A 20,105-nucleotide genomic window follows, 5' to 3' on the forward strand; every position below is an offset into this window, starting at 1 on the left:
GTTTAATATGATAGTTCTGGGGGTTTTTTGTTCCGTGCTATAAATTATAACTTCTATAAAGGTAATGCAGACAAGTTTAAATTAAAGTACCGAGAGTACTGAAAGACGGGGTCTTGAAATTGTCCTGGATTTCCTCGAATATGCTTTCAAAATTTATGAGTTTGAATTAGTTGTTACAATCTATGTTAATTCGGCCTTTTTGCAATTGTCTGATACTTTGTCTAATTTTTACTCAAACCCGGCCTTCATAATTGTAGAAAATTGACACAACAGTATATTATGTAAAATAAGACCCAAGGAAAAATTTAAAAAATTACTACTAACCGGGAAAATCAAACAACTATATCAAAGTAGATAATTTTAATCACTAGATTTATTCAATTTTGTGATCCAATGTAAAATTCGGACGGTATCCGTAATAAAAGTTTTATGAAAACCCCGAAAACTCTAAAACTACTGAATTAACAAACAACATTTGTATACCGATAACAAACACAAGCACCTGACGTTAGAAATATTTTTTTTACAATAAGAATCTAAGAACTTTGACAATAAAAAGATTTGTCACGCCATTTTGATTTTTAAGACTGACTTATCTGACACGATTTTCTTCATTTGCGATTCATGCAAAATTAATAAGTAAAAATAAATCCGTTCGTCACTTACTACTTTTTTGTGTAAACTCGTGCATCACCTACGCGAATTACGATACAACCGTTCCCTTCATTAAAAATCATACTCCGAAAATCAGAGACAGAAATAACAGAGATTGTCAACTCCGCCATTAGCGTGAAATGTTACGGGGCCTTACTTTGAGAACTACAAGTGCAACAGCAATCTTGTATAAGTCATTAAATTTGAACCTGATAGTGAACATGAACCTGTAAATATTTTAAGCATGTTTTATTTATAAAATATTTACAAAAACTCTTTATTTAGTTTTTAAATTACTTTTTTTTACAAGATTTATTGACAAAGACAAAGACAGCAGAAACAGATACAAAGGATACAAGTACACATATCTCACAATGTAATTATAGCTTGTCTCTTAAAGAAAAAGAACATAATGTAGGCCTATATGTTATGCATATAACTCTTTACAAATGTACCTGTATACAACTTGAAAAAGGAAGTTAGTGAGAGTAAGATGAAAGAAAAGTGTACATTAGTATATTATATAACCTATTAAATCTTATAAATATAGCTAGTATATCATAATAATAAGTCACATATTTTTGCCAGTGCCTTTCAAACTCTGAGAATCTACAATTTTTAAGCAAAATATATTTCTCCACGGATATTCTGTTTTTCATTATATTTTCGAGTGCATCAAAATTCAGCTTTGGAACTTCTTTATATCTACGAAATATGTATTGTTTTATTATTAGAATTAAAAGATTATGTACTTTATAAAATTTTCTCTTTATATTTTCCAAATAAAATTGAGTTTTTGTCAAATGTTACTTGCATTTCCAATTTGAAATTTAAAAAAAAATGTCTTTAACAATTTTTTTTGTGCCATCACACTTTGTTCAAATTTATTTAGAATCAAATACTTCAAAATTTGAAGTGCTCATTTCAGCAATATAATTATTTATAAAAGTATGATATTGCTATATAAAAAAGCAAATGTTGTAAACAATTTTGAAATTTGTTTTCGTTCTAAAAATTAATTAATATGATTCATCAAATAAAATAATTATTGGAGAAAATTCAAATTGTTCAAAAAATTCATTATGCCAGAAAAGGGGGATAATTTCTATTAAAATATCTCCCTTGCAAAGTAAGAAAGTAATCATGAAAATGATATATGTTGTAGTGGACATCTTAATGTAAATATATTTTAAAAAAAGCACACAAAAATTCATTGACAAATAATTTTACACTGCAACCCCCTGTTCCCCCTTGATTAATATGCACGACACCTGTTGTCAGTTCTCGAGGGCACAGGAAATCATCAGCAATTGTATCATTATGATGCATTTAAATGCATAGATTTTTCCGACAGAACTCTTGCAATCATTGAATTCAAACTTGATTGAGGGACTGTATTATTGTGGTATGTATAGTCATTGCAGTCATTGGCCGAGAGAGATGTGTTTATAATGCTGTGGGGTTTTTTACCCAATGCAATTGCAAGATTCTCCATTTTCTTGTTAATATTCCTCATAATTTTCATAGTCTATATTCTCATCCAACGGATCCGGTTCCTGTTCCTCCTCCCATTTCTCACATTTCTGACAAGAAATGTCGATTTCAGGGGAAATAAGTGGATAAAGTCGTTCTTCTGTTGTTATGGAAAGTGCTGTCAAAAAACCGAACTGTTGAAATAGTTTGTCTGTGTCAATTCTTTGAGGAGAAAAGTTTGGTAAAGAAATAACGAGTTTGGGAGGCAATCTTCTGAATTCTGCATTTCTAGATTTGTACTTAGAAAGAAGCTTGGCATCATTAGAGTCCAATAGTTTCTTCAGTTCATTGATGTTGAGTGTAATTTCTGAAAGACTATGCTTTATTTCGACTTCTTGTTTTTCAAGGACAACCAGGTTTTCAGATACCGTGTTTTCAATTCCAGATTTCATTTTTCTCATGATGGTGTCTATTTCTCTGTGCCATTCTGCACCTTGCTTATTGATAGCTGATATCAATTTTTCAGTGTTTCTATCTACATCATCTTTCTGGATCAAGAAAGAGGATGCAATTTCTTGATATTTAGGATAAATTATTTTCCCTAGCTCTTCTAAATCTGCTTGTAATGCTTTATTCTTTTTTTCAATAAAATTCAATATGTCGATTACGTCATGAGCCGCATGCTTCTTGGAAGTAATACATTGTACACAAATAGGAATGTCACATCGGTTACAATGGAGTTCACATAGTTTTGCTGTATGTTCTGGGCATTTGGGAAAGATAGGACTTGACTTTTGATGTTTGATCGGCACTACTATATGCAATTTTGATTCTTTTAAGATATGTTCTCCAGTACATGCCTTACAGAGACTGATGTGACAGATGTCACAGTAAAGTGGAGGGACAGGTGTTTCACACAGGTCACATCGTATGACATCTTGGGCGCTGGTACGGTGGATCTTGGATGGTATACCAGAATCAACTTTTTCAAAACGTGCAGCATTCTAACCGGAACAAAATAACACAAAATCATCACAAGAATACAATGCTGTATTAGCTTAAAAGAAGTGCACATTTTTTCAAACCTTATGACTATCCTATCCATAATAGCACCAGTTTCAATGAATTTGGAGGCAAACAGATATGTAGGGGGATAGTACTCAGTATACTTGGACATAATTTTTATGTTTAAGTATCAGTTTGTAAGAGCAAGATGTGTGCTAAGAAATGACTTTTTCCGGTTCTTGAAGAGTTGCCCCTCTTTGCTTTTAATATATAAAAATCAATTATAAAGAAATCTATAGAGTATAAAATTCATTTTGAAAAGTTTTTGTAATCCTAATGATAAAATACATCTTTCCATCGAAGCATTCATTGATATTCTGAGTAATTACTTTTTTATTTTAAAAACATGTGCTTGTCTCCATCGACCTTAATGCAATCTTTTTTGATTAATTACTTCTAAGTGAATTATTTTAAAATTTCTCTCGGTAAATTCTTCTCTTTCCTTCAATCCAGACCATTTTATACATAATGGATATTCAAGGTTTGAAAAATTAGGTCACAATATGGATCAGATACCTTAAATCATTTTCTAATTTGTGTGGTATTCCAAGTTTTCAATTATTTACTATGTCTTTTTTAAATTTCTTTACAAAAGAATCGTTAAACAAAAACTTATGAATTGTGAATTTACAAACCTGTTTGTCCTCCATTATGGCGGTCCTGAATAGTTACTCCTCCTCGTGATACTGATCACGTAAATGAAGTCACGTGTTCATTTAAGTAAATAAATGACAATGCGTTGTGTATACCTTGGCAGAGATGATATCTTGAGTCGTCATGTTATATTTATTTAAGATAAAACGTACATGGATAAATAATGTAGCTATTGGTATGGATGTTAAGATTGCTATCTGGGTTTTTTTTATTTTAAGGATAAATCAGACATTGGTTTGAACTGACTTTTCATTGGTATCAGCATCCCATCAGAAAATTTGACTTGCCCCTTGGTTCAACTGATTAACGGAGAGAACACTACCCAAATAATGGTCGTTTAAACTGTTATATGTACTAAATGGTTGTGGTTTTAGATATCATTTTCGATTATTTGGAAAACATGCATGAATTGCAACTATAATGTATATCATTCTGTATTTTAGCCTACAGTGGTCAAAATTTAAATTAATATAAAAGTTTTTGCTTCTTTAGTCATTTCAAATGGTTGACATCAATTTTATTCTTCATTTTTACTTCTTGATTTTACTTTCAAGAAAAAAGCACATATATTTTGTGAATATTGCTAAGAGTTTATTTTAAATTGAATCAAATAAACTGCGAAAAAGGTATTTTAGAGCTTAAATGAAATTTGTTTTCAGTATATTGGTTTAATAATTTATTCTTGGTGCTACACTTGCATTCCCAGTTGTTATTTGCATTGAGAAATTAAAATCGTTAGTGAAAGTATAATTCATTACCATTACCAATATAGTCTTTTCTCTCATCTCCAACAAACAGAATTTCGTTCTTTAAATTAGAGACGTGTATATCGAAATAATTAGATACATGTTACTCGTTGTAATGAGAACTGTATCTCGATAGGATACTAGTATATGTCAGTATCTTAATTATATTATGAAAGGATTTTTATTTTCTTAAATATACCCCTTCTTTTACTGTAAGTTTATTTGAATATCGGTTATAATTTCAAGTTCCTTGAGACAATATTGTAGAGACTATTTTACATTAAACAAGAAATGATACTGAAATTCATAATTCTGCAGGGGTCTCTTTTCTTCATGTAAAGGGAGCTCACTTTTAGAAAATGACACTCATTCTTCAAACAAAAGGGTCATTTTTCTACATAGAATAATGACTGACCGAAGGGTCAATATTCTACGTCAAAAATGACCCTAAGTCATTATTCTATGGGGGTTATTATTCAGCTTTACACAGGTCCTCTCAGTGTTTGCTCTCAGACTCATTTTTCGTTTTTCTTTTACAATGTTTATTTAGATCAATTTTCAGAGCTATGTGTAACAAAGGACCTACACTTCTAGTTAAAATTGATACTGTGGAATCATCATTGTTCGTGGGGAACCAATGTTCGTGGCTTTCGTGGGTAACCCCTTGCCCACGAATTTACATCCCCACGAACCTATACGCAATCATTTAATATTTATTAAAATTATCCCCATTACACTACCAACGAAAATACGTCCCTGCAAACCAGAAAACATTTTGGCTAACCATGAACATTGGTCCCCACGACTAAAACTGATTACATACTATATCATACATAGTAACATTGAAGTTTAAATTCTTTTGTAGGCACTTGAGATAATTTGGAAAACATGAATATATTAACTGATTGATAGTCTCAACTGTATGTTCTTTAGTTTTGTTCATGGTTCGTAAAACTGAACAGGTTTACAAAGATGATGTGACAGAGGTAACAGAAGTATTGAGACACATGTGTAACAAACATCTTGGCCACTAGAACACGAATTTATGATTAGGTAAACCTGATACTGCATTCTGGAATGAACGTATTTTGATGTATATCAAAGTACGTGTAATACTATCACATACGGTTTATCAAAGAACTTGTACCATAGCGTTAATGTTTGATATAGCTAGAAAATGACGTTTATCTCAGACCACTTTAGCATTATTATTAAATTAACTTGCCTAACGTATTTTCTAAAGGAAAACAAGAATTCATATTTATGTTGTTTAGCATGATGTCCAGTGGAAACGTTTACGAAATTTATTCATGTTATTCACAGTGAATGTACATGTAACTATGATAACCATAAAATAGTTTTTATTGTCTTGCAGTTCTGGTTATTTTCTTTGCAATAATAAACAACACATCAGAATAAGTATTCATTGATATATATTAATAACATACGAAGAGAAGAGTTTCAATTGACTCTATCCGAGGGATATTTCATGCCCCTATTATCTTAAGACCAATAATCCGGAACATAAATGTATTGAAATAGAAAAATAAGGAGGCATTTGAATATTATAATTATGTCATAAAATTATTAAAAGTTATGCCCACAAAGAGACACCCACAGAGTGATTAGTGAAAATATCAAATAATGATCGTCTTATATAGCATGATAAGAAAGACATGTACAAACAATAATACATGCAACATCATATAAAAGCGTTGTAGTTCAGTTCATAAACCACATCATTAACATCTAAAACTATCTTAATCACTCCTTAATATCTGCATAGGAATATAATAAATTAATATCTATTAATAGGTATTATTCTGTTACCAAAAACACCCCCCCCCCATTCATAGAACATTACTAAGGTGAAAGTAGCGTATATCGTTTGGAATTCTGTATGTTTTGTAAACAAATATCCAAAATCATGAAACTAAACACGACCATGAAAATATGAGTAGCAGACATCATCTGAACAATCATTCCATGGTTCTAAATCTCTAGGTGTATAAAATGCTCACCAAACAGAGAAAAATAAAACTAAATGGCAATCATCGGGAAAGGTCTAAAAGTGTCAACTATGTATGTGTTGCATGAATCACGTCATTTGATTATGGGATAGCAAACATTCCTTTTAATGAAATCCCAAACTTTTCATTATTTGTAGCAGCGTCATTTTACAAACTGTGGAGACCAGTCCAAGAGGGCTTCGACGTTTAAAACTGAAATATATAGGGAAATGTTTAAATAATCTTATTTTCTTGTCAAGAAATACAACGCTACAGTTTCTGGCATTACTATGAAATTAATCTCAGATAGCGTAGATTCTATATTCATTAAAATTGTGACCATGAGGCCCATAACGGGTCCCCAATAGCGTTTCGAAGTTGAACATAAGAATATTAGTACATCGTAAAAACGTTTAAAAACCAATATTCTATTAAAAAACTTAATTGCTACAATTAACGATAATATATATCAAGCTTCTTTAGGTAATTATATATATAATGTTTTATCAAAAGTGTTGAAGCCACGACTCATTATCCCTCCCCCAATTCAACAATTTTTGAGATATGTATGCGATCATCCTCCAAAAATTTAGATTCTGAATTGTTACAATTGTGATCCGAGATTAATAATTGGGTCGCAAGAGGGATTTAAATTTCAATAAAGAAATATATAGAGAAAATGTTTAAACTATGCAAGTATCCTCAGATAGCGTAACTTTTAAATTGTTAAAACCAAGACTCCCGGTCCAATATACTGTGGCCCAAGAGGTGATCAAAGTTAAACAAGGAAAATGTTTAGAAATCTTCTTTTCAAGAAATTCACTGCTATGTTTAATTATTGTACTAGGTTAGCATTCTCATGTCTTCATACCCTTAATCAAAGTCACAGTAACCTTTTTTCACTTTTTATAATTACATGTATTCTTATGGTAGTTCATTTTACAATTTGTTATCTTTGATGGGTTACTAGTACGGCATAGGATAATGAGATTGGTTACTAGTAGTTGATTCATTTTTGATCTTACGATATGATGTTAAAAAGTAGGCTTCTTCTCTTTCATATTTAATGAAATGTTAAATCTTGCAGTATATGGGAATTTGTGTGTTTCACAATATTTTCAAAGAGTTCCTGATTTAAAAGTTTCAAAATATAATAATTCAAGAACTGTTTTTCATGTGAGCGACGTGTCCCATGGGCGTCTTGTTAAACATTGTTAAACACTTAGGTTCACTTTTCCTCTTTCACATTAGAATTTTTTCAAATACAATTACTAGTAAGTAGTGGAGGGAGAAAATGTACCTTTATGCTCTCATGTATTTTAATCATTTTATAAAGTGATGGGGGTGGGGGGGGGGGGGCTAAAATAAAGGGAATTTGATTTGAACATATTTTATTGTATACATATATATAAAGATACATACACAAATGGTTCGGACACAAGTTCTGACAACTTACTAGGTCTTTAAAGGGAACTGGAAGTTAACCGTGAGCACCACACGAAAATTTATTTATTTATATTGCATATGATCTTATTTTCGGTAAAAATGGTATTCCATAAAGGTAAATATGTCAAAGATTAAGTTTTTGCAAAAATAAGTGAAAATTCGAATATTCATTTTTGGTTAATCCACTGAGGTGCCACATAGCTCATAATCCACCTCTGAACAACGCGTATCTTCTTCCACCTCATGAATATATGGATAATCTTTCTGCATATAATCACAGGTTTTTTGCTTTCCATAATAAGAAGATTTGACCATTGGTTTTTTATCATGAGAAATGTCGATTTCATTGGATATTGTTGGATTAAGACGTTCTACTGTTGTTATGGAAAGTGCTGTCAAAGAACCGAACTGTTGAAATAGTTTGTCTGTGTCAATTCTTTGAGAAGAAAAGTGTGGTAGCGAAACGACGAGTTTGGAAGGCAATCTTTTGAATTTTGCATTTCTGGATTCGTACTTAGAAAGAAGCTTGGCATCATTAGAGTCTAGTAGGTTCTTCAGTTCATTGATGTTGAGTGTAATTTCTGAAAGACTATGATTTATTTCGACTTCTTGTTTCTTAAGGACAACCAGGTTTTCAGATACCGTATTTTCAATATCCGATTTCATTTTTCTGATAATGTTGTCTATTTCTCTGTGCCATTCTTCGCCTCGCTTATTGATAGCTGAAATAAGTTTTTCGGTGTTGCTATTTAAATCACCCTTCTGAACTGAGAACGATGAAGCAATTTCTTGATATTTAGGATAAATTTCTGTCCCTAGCTCTTCTAAATCTGCTTGTAATGCTTTGTTCTTTTTCTCAATGAAATTCAATATGTCTACTACGTCATGAGCCGCATGCCTCTTGGAAGTAATACATTGTACACAAATAGGAATATCACATCGGTTACAATGGAGTTCACAAAGTTTTGCTGTGTGTTCTGGACAATTGGGAAGGATAGGACTTGACTGTTGATGTTTGATCGGCACTACTATATGCAATTTTGATTCCTTTAAGATATGTTCTCCAGTACATGCCGTACAGAGATTGATGTGACAGATGTCACAGTAAAGTGGAGGGACAGGTGTTTCACACAGGTCACATCGTATGACATCTTGGGCGCTGGTACGGTGGACCTTGGTTGGTATAGAATCAGTTGACTTGAAACCGAAACAAAACAACACAAAATCATCATAAGAATACAATGCTGTATTAGCTTGAAAGAAGTGCACATTTTTTCAACCCTTATGATTTAAGGTTTCCGATCCATAATAGCCCCAGTTTCAATGATTTGGAGGCAAACAGATATGTAGAGGGGGTAGTACTCAGTATACTTGGACATAATTTCTATGTTTAAGTATCAGTATGTAAGAGCAGGATGTGTCCTAATGAATGACTTTTTCCTGTTTTTGAAGAGTTGCCCCTCTTTGCTTTTAATATATAAAATCAATTATAAAGAAATCTATAGAGTATAAAATTCATTTTCAAATATTTTTGGAATTCTAATGATAAAATGCATACTTTCATCGAAGCATTCATTGATATTCTTAGTAATTACTTTTTTATTTGAAAAAAATGTGCTTGTCTCCATCAACCTCAATGCAATCTTTTTTTAAATTAATTACGTACTTCTAAGTGAATTGTTTTCAAAATTGTCTCGGTAAATTCTTCTCTTCCCTTCAATCCAGACCATTTAATACATGATGGATATTCAAGGTTTGAAAAATTAGGTCACAATATGGATCAGATACCTTAAATCATTTTCTAATTTTTGTGGTATTCCAAGTTTTCAATTATTTACTATGTCTTTTTTTAAATTTCTTTACAAAAGAATCGCCAAACAAAAACTTATGAATTATGAATTTACAAACCTCTTCGTCCTCCATTATGGCGGTCCTGAATAGTTACTCCTCCTCTTGATACTGATCACGTAAATGAAGTCACATGTTCATTTAAGTAAATAAATGACAATGCGTTGTGTATACCTTGGCAGAGATGATATCTTGAATCGTCATGTTATATTTATTGTTGATAAAACGTACCTGGATAAATAATGTAGCTATCGGTATGGGTGTTAAGATTGCTATCTGGGGTTTTATTTTATTTTAAGGATAAATCAGACATTGGTTTGAACTGACTTTTCATTGGTATCTGCATCCCATCGGAAAATTTGACTTGCCTCTAGGTTCAACTGATTAACGGAGAGAACACAACCCAAATAATGGTCGTTTAAACTGTTATATGTATTAATGGTTGTGGTGTTAGATATGATTCTCAATTATTTGGAAAACATGCATGAATTGCAACTATAATGTATATCATTCTGTATTTTAGCATACAGTGGCCAAAATTTAAATTAAAAGTTTTTGCTTTTTTAGTCATTTCAAGTGGTTGACATCAATTTTATTCTTGATTTTTTCTTCTTGATTTTACTTTCAAGAAAAAAGCACATATATTTTGTGAATATTGCTTAGAGTTTATTTAAAATTGGATCAAAACAAATTTTAGCTCAAATATTATACATGTGTTTTAAAGAAAGTTGCAATAATTAAGTATTAATTATACACTACAACATACAGCGAGTATGAATTCACGCAAGTAGTAAAGTAGTATAAAAGTAAATCATATAATGATCTGCAATTCTCTGTGTGATTTTCAAAGACCTTCTGTTTTTTTCCTATTTTCCTGTACGTTTAGCACAATTATCTGCATGGACTCTATTTCATAGATATTATATAAATGTTTTTGATAATGTATTTTATTTCTTTATGCCGGTGTAAAGAATAATGACCCCCGTATAATAACGATCTCCTGCTGTAGAATAAATTGAATATTTTGAAGAAAAAAGACCTAGGGGTCATTTTTCTTCATTTTAAACATGAAGAGAAATGACCCCCGTAGAAAATCTACCCCTTCCGTTAACAAGAAGGGGTGTACAAGCTATTCGACTTCTTAATAAGGTGAATTATTATAAATAACACTTACGTGTAGTTCACATCATACATTTTTTGTTTGCGTATACAAAGTTTTAATTGCAATTTTATGTTACAGTAAATACAGTGTGTCTGTGATCAACCTCTAGGAACGGACTGAAGTATAGTATTACAGCACGTAGAGTACCTAAGGAGGCTTGGTGGTCAACACATTAAACATAAAGGTCTACCTTAAACTTTAACATAAGATATTTTTGTCCATTTACTGACATTTAGTAAAGAAAAAATCCCAATTTTTAGCTTTGAAATTTATCAGTTCCTTTTACCTTTATACAGAACTATTCTTCTTAGGAGATATTAATAATCTAAAAATGGCCACAAGCTTTCTTAATACATGTATTTCGATTAAGATTCCTCGACAGACCATTACTTTATTCGATATATCGATGAGGAATCTTTTTTTCAATAGGATTTCACAAAACCAAAACCAATATCAGATTTGATTTATTCAATGTGAACTTTCATGCATTTTTTGTATTGAAATGGAAAAATATTTTGACTGCGAAAAAGGGATTATAGAGCTTAAAATTTGTTAGAAAGATCATTCAAGTAATTATTTTTAACAGTGAAGTAAACTTTTCAGTAAAATAATGACTGACCGAAGGGTCAATATTCTACGTCGAAAAATTACCATTGGTCATTATTCTAACGGAGTAATTATTCTGCTTTACACCGGTTTTTCTCAGTGTTTGCTCTCAGACTTATTTTTCGGGTTTTTTTTATAATGTTTATCTAGATCAATTTTCTGAGCTAGGATGTAAGGTACAATATCTTGTTTGATTTCAGTTTCCTAACGATGTTGTCTATTTCTCGGTGCCAGTCCTGTCCCCTTTTATCAATTGCTCAATATGTCTATTTAAATCAGCTCTTTGGACTGAGAAATTTGATACAATTTGCTGATATTTAGGATAAATAATTTTTCCTAATTCTTCTAAATCTGCTTCTACAGCTTTGTTTTTGCTCTCCATAAATTTCAAAATGTCTTCAACATCGTGAGCTTTATGTTTCTTTGAAGAAACGCATTGTACACAAACAGGAATGTTACATTGTTCACAATGAAGTTCACACAGTTTTTTGGTATGTTCTGCGCTTTTAGGATAACTATAGGTATAGTTCGACTTCCAATGTTTGACTAGCACGACTAAATGAAATTTGGATTCATCTACAAGATGTTCTCCAGCACAGTTCTTGCAAAGGTTGAATTGACAGATATCACAGTATAATGGCGGAACAGGTGAATCACACATATGACATCGTATGACATCCTTAAGACTGTTTGTATCTAGAGGGTCCATGATTTTGAAACCTTGTTTATTTACAACTAATTTGCTACTTATTAAACGGGCTGGAATCTAAAAAAAATTAGAAAATGATTGTCAACATTACATTTCAAAAGGTTTTTTTTCTGGAAAACATTTTAAAACTTACAATCATTATATTTTCTATTTTGTAGACATATACGACATAAAATGAATAAGGCCACGAAATCAATTCCTAACATAATATCATTTTTAAATTATTACACATTATACATCACAAACCATTAAGTTCAATATTACCTATCCTTCAATAATTCGAAATTCCATTTGCAGATATTCTTTCAACCAAAACTATTATTGCATATTTAAATATCATATTAAAACACATACAAACTTAGAAAAATAGATGTTAATTACAGACAGAATTTTTGTTTTGCAAGAATGCCTCAGAACATTATCAAAATATTAGTATTCACTTTCAAAAGTTTCCAGAAAACAGCAGACTGTCAATTTATTTCGCTGATTTTCATCCGAATTTCTTGCCAATTGCTACCTGGAGAGGAATATTCAGGTCGTCTGACAAATGCCTTTATCCTACAACCACTGACCAAATAAAGGTAACCCAATAAACCAGTCCTATATTTGGTCCGCGTGTTCTCAAATTGGGCCTGGTGTTTATCCGTCGTTGCAATGCTAACGTATTGTGGCGTTTTTACTTCATATTAAATTTCCTTGTATTGCAGTATGAACTGCATAAATTATGATGATGCATTTAAAGTAGAAAGTAGCTAGTTTGAAACGTCCATTGGAATATTCTGCTACAGGATAAACATAATACATGGTTACTATAAGACAGTAGATACATGTGTTTAACATGTATATGACAGCAGTGACATAGTTCTTTTTCTTTGTAAACTTTATAAACATGATGGCTTCCAAGTCAAGTTTTATTACGTAATCGAAGGAATAATAGCAAAATCTTTCTAGTTTTGGTATAACAAATTTTAACAGTTTAACAATATGTATATTCAACAAATCTACAAATACAAACCTTTTTATTTTAACATGGCGATTCCAGGTATACTTTTCTTGGCCTAGAAAGATCTATTTAATTAAACCGGCATTGATTTACATGACAGAAAAAAGTGTTTAATTTATGTAGATATAAAAGACTGGATTTAAAATTCCAGTGTTGTAGAGTGTGCTCGTCTCTTTATGACGTTTTTTCGCTAAAGAAATCAATAGGTGCAAAAAAACGTTCAGGGTATAGCCTCAAAAAACTCTTTAAAAACTTAAAAAGCGTTGTTGTTGGATAATCAGAATTGTTTTTGTAAAATTAAATCGTATTCATCTAAGTTAATCTCTTAAAGCTGGTGTTATCTTTAGATTTAAAACTTGTTCTCCTACAATATTTATAATTAAAATCTTTGACCTTCATTACAGTGCCTGCAATATCATACGAAAAGCGTAGCTACCTGTGTGATTTACCTGCTCCTCCATATTAATGTTAAATTTGTCCAATCTCTGCTGTAAAACACCTCTGAGATGTATCCAACGTTCCCATTGTGATACGAATAAGAAAAAAAGTAAAGAGCCAATTTCTGCCTAAAATTGTAACTTAACTATTAGAGTTAAGACGCCTACCCATAAGGTCCCTGCTTTCATTATAGTAATAACCCTTCAAAACCTGCATAAATCATTAAAGAACGCATTTTATTGTTTATAATCACACCTTTCTTTTAACAAAGTAAAAAATTGATTGTAAAAAGTGAGTTTAATTTACGAAATGAATGTTAATGTACATGCGTTCGTTATGTAAAAGAAACAGCCAATAGGATATTGGAGTCTAACATCATCAGGATAATTTCGTGCAGTGCTTGATTTTGCCTAGGTAGCTGTAGGTTTTGACCAATCGATAAACGGGACATATACATTTCGGTCCTATCAATTTCCTTTCTGTTTCAGTCGCTGTAGCTTTCGACCAATCGAAAAACGGGGTGTGTCAAAATCAGTCCTGTTAGTTTCTAGAGAGATATGAATTACGTAAAGATTCCTTCAGAAATAGAGGGAATCATACACGGTAGATTTGAATATATACATATAAAGTTTAATTAATCACAAATAATCAACGCATAACAATATAAAGACAGTATAAAAAAGAAACTAATTAAGAATGAAAAAGAGTATTGATGTATATCCAAAGAAACGCTATTATTTTAAAATCTGATGATGCTATATACTCATATGTATATTTTAATCGTTGAAAGACAGTTATCATTATCATAATTTATCAAGTCGTTCATATGAATTTTTTATTTTTTTAAACAGAATATAGTGGATAACAATATAACAATATTTGTTAATGATTGATAACCATTAAAGAGATGGGAAAAACCCTTAAATTTTTGATCAAAATTTGTGCAAACGAATCGTGTTTATTGTAGGTAATTTCACTCGAAAAATAAGAACCATTCAAACCATTACATACCATTTACATACTGGTAGAATGCGACATTAATCTCTATCAAGTGGTTTACAGACATAATTATGCCCTTTTAGCGTCATGCAAAAGAATACACTCAATCTAGAACAAAAAATATTGTTTTTTCTCAACATCTGTATAAAAGTCATTTTAAGGTCATTAAATACTCATTTTGTTAGCTGTCACGGGATAATACTTGGTCAGGTTATTCCATATTCAGCGAGATGTAGCCGGTTAAAAGATTGCAATAGAATTGATTATACAATATACTTGTTTCTAATCGGATGCAAAATTTGACTTAGCGTACCGACAGAAGGTGTCTATTTGTTAAATATTAGCTTCTGATTTTGGTAAGCTCTGAATTTTCCCGGGTCTGATATTATTTTGTACATATTTAATTAAGCTTTATAATTTGCGCTAATTTTGAATGACAGTTAAAACGCATGCGTTTTGTTTACTTATTTGTTTACTTACTTGTTAAGTTACCTTTATTCAGTAAATGACAATGGTGAATTCCATCTTGTTACAAAGAATTAGCTTGTTTATTTTTCTACCAGAAAATTAATGCTTTTTCATGAATAATGATGAAGGAAGAGCAAAACCGACCTCATTGTGCATGTCCGTGGAAAATCAGGTGTCCTTTATTGTTTGCTTAATTACATATCCGTCTGGATTTTGTATATGCTTAACAGTTGTTAATTTAAATGTATTCATTGTTATTAGGTTTTACGTTTGTCATTCACGATCCCCTTACATTTGCATGTTTAAATAGGATAACGCGGACACGAACTAAAAATTGACATTAGGGGAAAACACATAGAGGCCAACGTCATTGTTTAAATGAAGTATATATCTGCTTACAGCTTGTGTTTTTGTTTTCTTTTGTTTGTTCTCGTAAAAAATTGTATCCTTTCCTTCGTGGAACTATAGCAGTTATGAAGGTGTTGATGCTCCACTCATATTTGTATGATAGTCTAAAATAAGCAGTCGATATCACGTGATAGATTGATATTCATGAGGAGGCATTACTTTTCTGGCACGAATTGAGCATTATAATTATCCGCATGACGGTAACTTTTATAAGTAATCAAATACATGCATTTTCTCCATCATCAAATATATACGCAAATTATGGCGTGTATAGCTTTAGGTTACAAGATTCATGAAGTGGACATTTATAAATATTTAATATTCATCTATAAATTTACATATACATATACAACATAACTTTTAAAGGTATATGTGGTGCTTATGAACTTTTTCGTTGTTGAGCCACCTTTTTGTCAAAATTTATTCGTGTACACATACTTGAAAAGGTATACGTTACTTTCAGTTCGCAGAAAAAAATTTCTACAAATAACAAAAATATATTAATAATAATAAGAATAAATAATAATTATAATTAATGTATTATTATAAATATTGAAATCAACAAATATTGTAAAGGAATGTTATCCTTTTATCAATATGGCAATAGATGTGTTGATGTAATTGTTAGTTGGAAGGAATAGACTCTCTCTGCCGAAATGCAAGCCATACTATAAATAATAGTAGTGACGGAGCTCACGAACATAGACTGAAGAAAAAAGTTGTATGCCTATATTTCCGGGATATTTGCTCTTTCACACAACCGCGTAGAACACATCTGGTCCTAGCTGGGGTTGGAACCTTGTCCCCGAAGTCAAACTCGTACCCTGATTTCTTTTAAAGCAAAGACAACGTTCTTTACATTCAATCGTTAGATTCCTTATTTTACGCGAGTACTTAATTCTGCGATTCAACGGTTTTCCATCAAATCGCGAGAACATAAAATCGCGAATGCCGAAATTTTATCATAGTTTCATGTAGTTTACATATGTCTGAAAATTAAAAGCGAGATTTTAAAATTCGCGAGACGGGCTTCTCGCGATTTTACGCGGATATTAATTCCTCGCGTTTAATTAGGAATTTACAGTATTTACTGTTTCTTCTGTCGGTCTTTAATGGTTTGATATGAATCAAATCCAGTCCATTACCCAAATGTTTAGAAAATGTTATGTCGTTAATTGTAATCCAAATTTCTGTTCATGTGCACCATGCTGTCTTTTTTAACCTCTTCAAAAGCCGTTCTGTCTTTTATTTCATTTAATCAGACTCCCAAACCTACAACAGAAAAGTCTATTTGAAAACAAAGATAATTGAATTAGTTTTTCCCCTCTGTCAGAATAATGAGAAAGAACAAAGTTATATTTATGTTTGGAATCTTGTTTAGAATAACAACATCACTATGTGAGTTTGATTACTCACAAGGAAAAAAATATCGAACTAAGTATCAAATATTTTTAAAAATATGTATATTCATGCGCGTCAAATCGAATAAATTTTATGGGCAAAAGTACTTAGCTGTCAACACACATGCCAGAATTTCTTTAAAAAATTACACACACGGGAAATAACACATGCCATCATTAAATATGATTCCAAAAACACAACGCAGTATGTTTAATCAGAAAAGACTTCTTACAGATTCCAAGGAGTCTGGTCTTTGTCTGGTTTCACGGGATTTAGTGTAGATTCGTTCTTCTGTTTTTATGCATAGCGTTGACAGAGAACCAAACTGTTGAGTTAGTTGTTCTGTGTCGATTTTGGGGGAAGAGAAGCTTGGTAATGTAACGATGAATTTTGGAGGCAACATTCTAAATTCTGCATTTCTGGATTTGTACTTGCAAAGAAGTCTGACATCATTATTATCCATTATTTTTTTCAGTTCACCAATAGTCTGTGATATTTCTGAAATGGTGTGATTTATTTCGTTTTCTTGCTTTTGAAGAAAATCTTTGTGTTCAGATTCCGTTTTTCCAATATCAGATTTTAGATTTCTGATGATGTTGTCTATTTCTCTGTGCCACACTTCTCCCCGCTCATTGATAGCTAATATCAATTTCTCAGTGTTTCTTTTCAAATCAGCTCTCTGAACTGGAAATGATGATGCAATCTCTTGATAACGAGGATAAACCAATTTTCCTAGCTCTTCTAAATCTGCTTGTAGGGTTTTAGTTTTTCTTTCAAAAAACTTTGAAATGTCTATCACATCGTGAATCCTATGTTTCTTGGAAGAAAAACATTGGGCACATATAGGAATGTCACATTGTTTGCAATGGAGTTCACAAAGTTTTGCTGGATGAATTTGGCATTCAGGATTATCATAACTAATTTGACGAATCGATTGTCGATGTTTGATTGGGATCACTACGTGAAATTTGGATTCATCCAATAGATGTTCCCCTGCACAGGCCTTACAGAGCTTGATGTCGCAAATTTCACAGTAAAGTGGAGGGACAGGTGTCTCACACAGTTTGCATCGAATGACATCCTGGAGTGCGTAATCGGGGTCCATGATTTGGGAACTTTTTGCAAAATCTGAAGAAAAATACAGCACAAGATCATATTTTATCATCATTGTTATGCTTTAGCACTCAATGATATCCCGCTTAGGAGCAGGAATTGATAATTTATATATTAATATGATGCAATGCTTCATGTACATGTGTACATGACCTTTATTCTTTTTGTTGCAACGGACCGAAAAATAATATTAACTCTGTAATTTAATTTCAAATTAGGAAGTGGGTGTATAGTGCGTCGTAACTGTTTTCTAAATTTTGTTCATTAGGCCAAATCTCAATTTAACTTTTGTCAATGTCCCAAATAAGAATTTTAGATAAAACACTGCCCCAACCCCGCCTTCACTCTAATCTCAATTCAACTTCCCCGTTTTATGCAATACATCATCTATTTTTATGCAGACGTAAAGTTGTTAACACAATTTGTTAATGGATGGTTCGCAAATTAATGTATGGGGTTTACCACCATTTTGTAGTGGTTAAAAATTGTATGCCTTTAAATAAACACAAGTATATACATTCTTAAACCAAATTTGTCAGATCCACGGTAACTGTCCGATGATTAACTCGTCCTACACTTTTCGCCATGCACAATGTTAATTTGTCAACCCGCGTTCTTGGTTACCTCGTTCTGCAAAGTTCTATCCATCTAAAACAGGCACGTAGCATCATTTTTAAAGTGAGGGGCCAGACACATCCAAATAATCTTGACAAGCAAAATTAAAAAAAAGAAGCAACTTTCCAATATCTTCCAAATCCTATTCCGGGGGAAGGGGGGGGGGGGCTGGCGTAGTACATTGTATATCTATAATTTCACAATTTCACTCTTAATTTCATTTCAACTTTTTACATAATCCCAAAAAAGTTGGGGGGGGGGGGACTCCATGATTATTCAATTTTTTTATATGTAAATTTACGAAATAAATTAGTTGCTGCGAGAAAAAGTGTGTGTGTGGGAGGGGGGGGGCGTCCGGACCCCTCTGATACATGTACTACGTGCCTGTAAAGTTGTACATTCAAGAAACGAATTGTTTCATCTTATTTATTCAACATTTGTCATATTTTAATTTCTATGCGTACACTTAATAAGTTCCCAATAAATATATTTAATCATTCAATATTATTTTCTTGCAAGCATATATATTTTAATGCAAATCTCCGATTACTTCGATTCGTCAAAGCGTGTCTACTACCGTACTCTCATTTTTTGCTATTTCGGGCTAGTTTATCGAATATGAAAGTAGGTTTTGATTTATTTCTCAATAATTACTTATCAGGTAAATCAATTAAAACTTATATTACGAACCTCAACTCATACGTTATGAAATACTAAATGTATAAGCTGTTACTTGGTGCAGGTATTTCGTAGTTTATAAGTAAAATATCTTAATTTATAAGTATAGAGGAAATGACATATTTTACTCTTTTCTTATTTGACGTAATTTTCAAAAATGATAAATTAACATTTGAACAATTAATGTCTTTCCTTATATCGGGACCTATTTGATAGCAAACATTCCAAGTCCATATATCCCTGTGAAATTTGTTTATGTATATAAACTTTTGAAAACGTCAGATAATGTAAAAATATATAAGGTGTGCGTAAAATAGGGATATAGCTGATAAAACTCTTCTGTTTACCTGACAGGATTTGTTTTGATTTCAACTTTATGAAGTCACGTATACAACAGCATTTTCAAATTCAAATTACATACCTCTTAAAAATCCAACATGGCGTTTGTAGATTTTTATTTTTTCCTTCTTGTTTAAGATCACGTGATCGGTTTAAATGGCTAAATCAGATAGGACGAGGCATTCATATTATGTTCTCTCTCGCTTCGCTCAGCCGAACATCAATCAATTCCTGTTCTTATAAAAAAAAACACTTACACGGGAAATGGGAT

General features: G+C 31.7%; 3 protein-coding genes across 4 annotated transcripts; all 3 read right to left on the bottom strand.

Moving 5' to 3' along the window:
* Nucleotides 1-519: 519 nt before the first annotated feature.
* On the bottom strand, nt 520-3,874 carry LOC128163464 (E3 ubiquitin ligase TRIM40-like). The gene is made up of 2 exons (XM_052827068.1): nt 3,828-3,874; nt 520-3,131 (listed from the first exon to the last, which is right to left on the bottom strand). The coding sequence occupies exons 1-2, from the start codon at nt 3,840-3,842 to the stop codon at nt 2,157-2,159; spliced, it is 990 nt and encodes a 329-aa protein (XP_052683028.1). The 5' UTR covers nt 3,843-3,874; the 3' UTR covers nt 520-2,156.
* A 4,085-nt stretch (nt 3,875-7,959) lies between these two features.
* LOC128163404 (tripartite motif-containing protein 45-like) lies at nt 7,960-10,026 on the bottom strand. The gene is made up of 2 exons (XM_052827011.1): nt 9,956-10,026; nt 7,960-9,244 (listed from the first exon to the last, which is right to left on the bottom strand). The coding sequence occupies exons 1-2, from the start codon at nt 9,968-9,970 to the stop codon at nt 8,225-8,227; spliced, it is 1,035 nt and encodes a 344-aa protein (XP_052682971.1). The 5' UTR covers nt 9,971-10,026; the 3' UTR covers nt 7,960-8,224.
* Nucleotides 10,027-11,531: 1,505 nt separating this feature from the next.
* Nucleotides 11,532-20,105, bottom strand: LOC128162098 (E3 ubiquitin-protein ligase TRIM9-like). 2 transcript variants are annotated; one of them, XR_008240616.1, is made up of 4 exons: nt 19,917-20,105; nt 17,322-18,217; nt 12,813-16,960; nt 11,532-12,429 (listed from the first exon to the last, which is right to left on the bottom strand). XR_008240616.1 is itself a non-coding variant. In XM_052825295.1 (3 exons), exons 2-3 carry the CDS (start codon nt 18,192-18,194, stop codon nt 16,943-16,945), a joined length of 891 nt encoding a protein of 296 aa, XP_052681255.1. In that variant the 5' UTR covers nt 18,195-18,217; nt 19,917-20,105; the 3' UTR covers nt 12,787-16,942. The 2 variants fall into 2 exon arrangements, 1 of the variants encoding a protein (XP_052681255.1); XM_052825295.1 differs by lacking the exon at nt 11,532-12,429 and having other exon boundaries at nt 12,787-16,960.

This window comes from Crassostrea angulata, chromosome 9 (genome assembly GCF_025612915.1).
Source record: "Crassostrea angulata isolate pt1a10 chromosome 9, ASM2561291v2, whole genome shotgun sequence".
Taxonomy (NCBI): domain Eukaryota; kingdom Metazoa; phylum Mollusca; class Bivalvia; order Ostreida; family Ostreidae; genus Magallana; species Magallana angulata.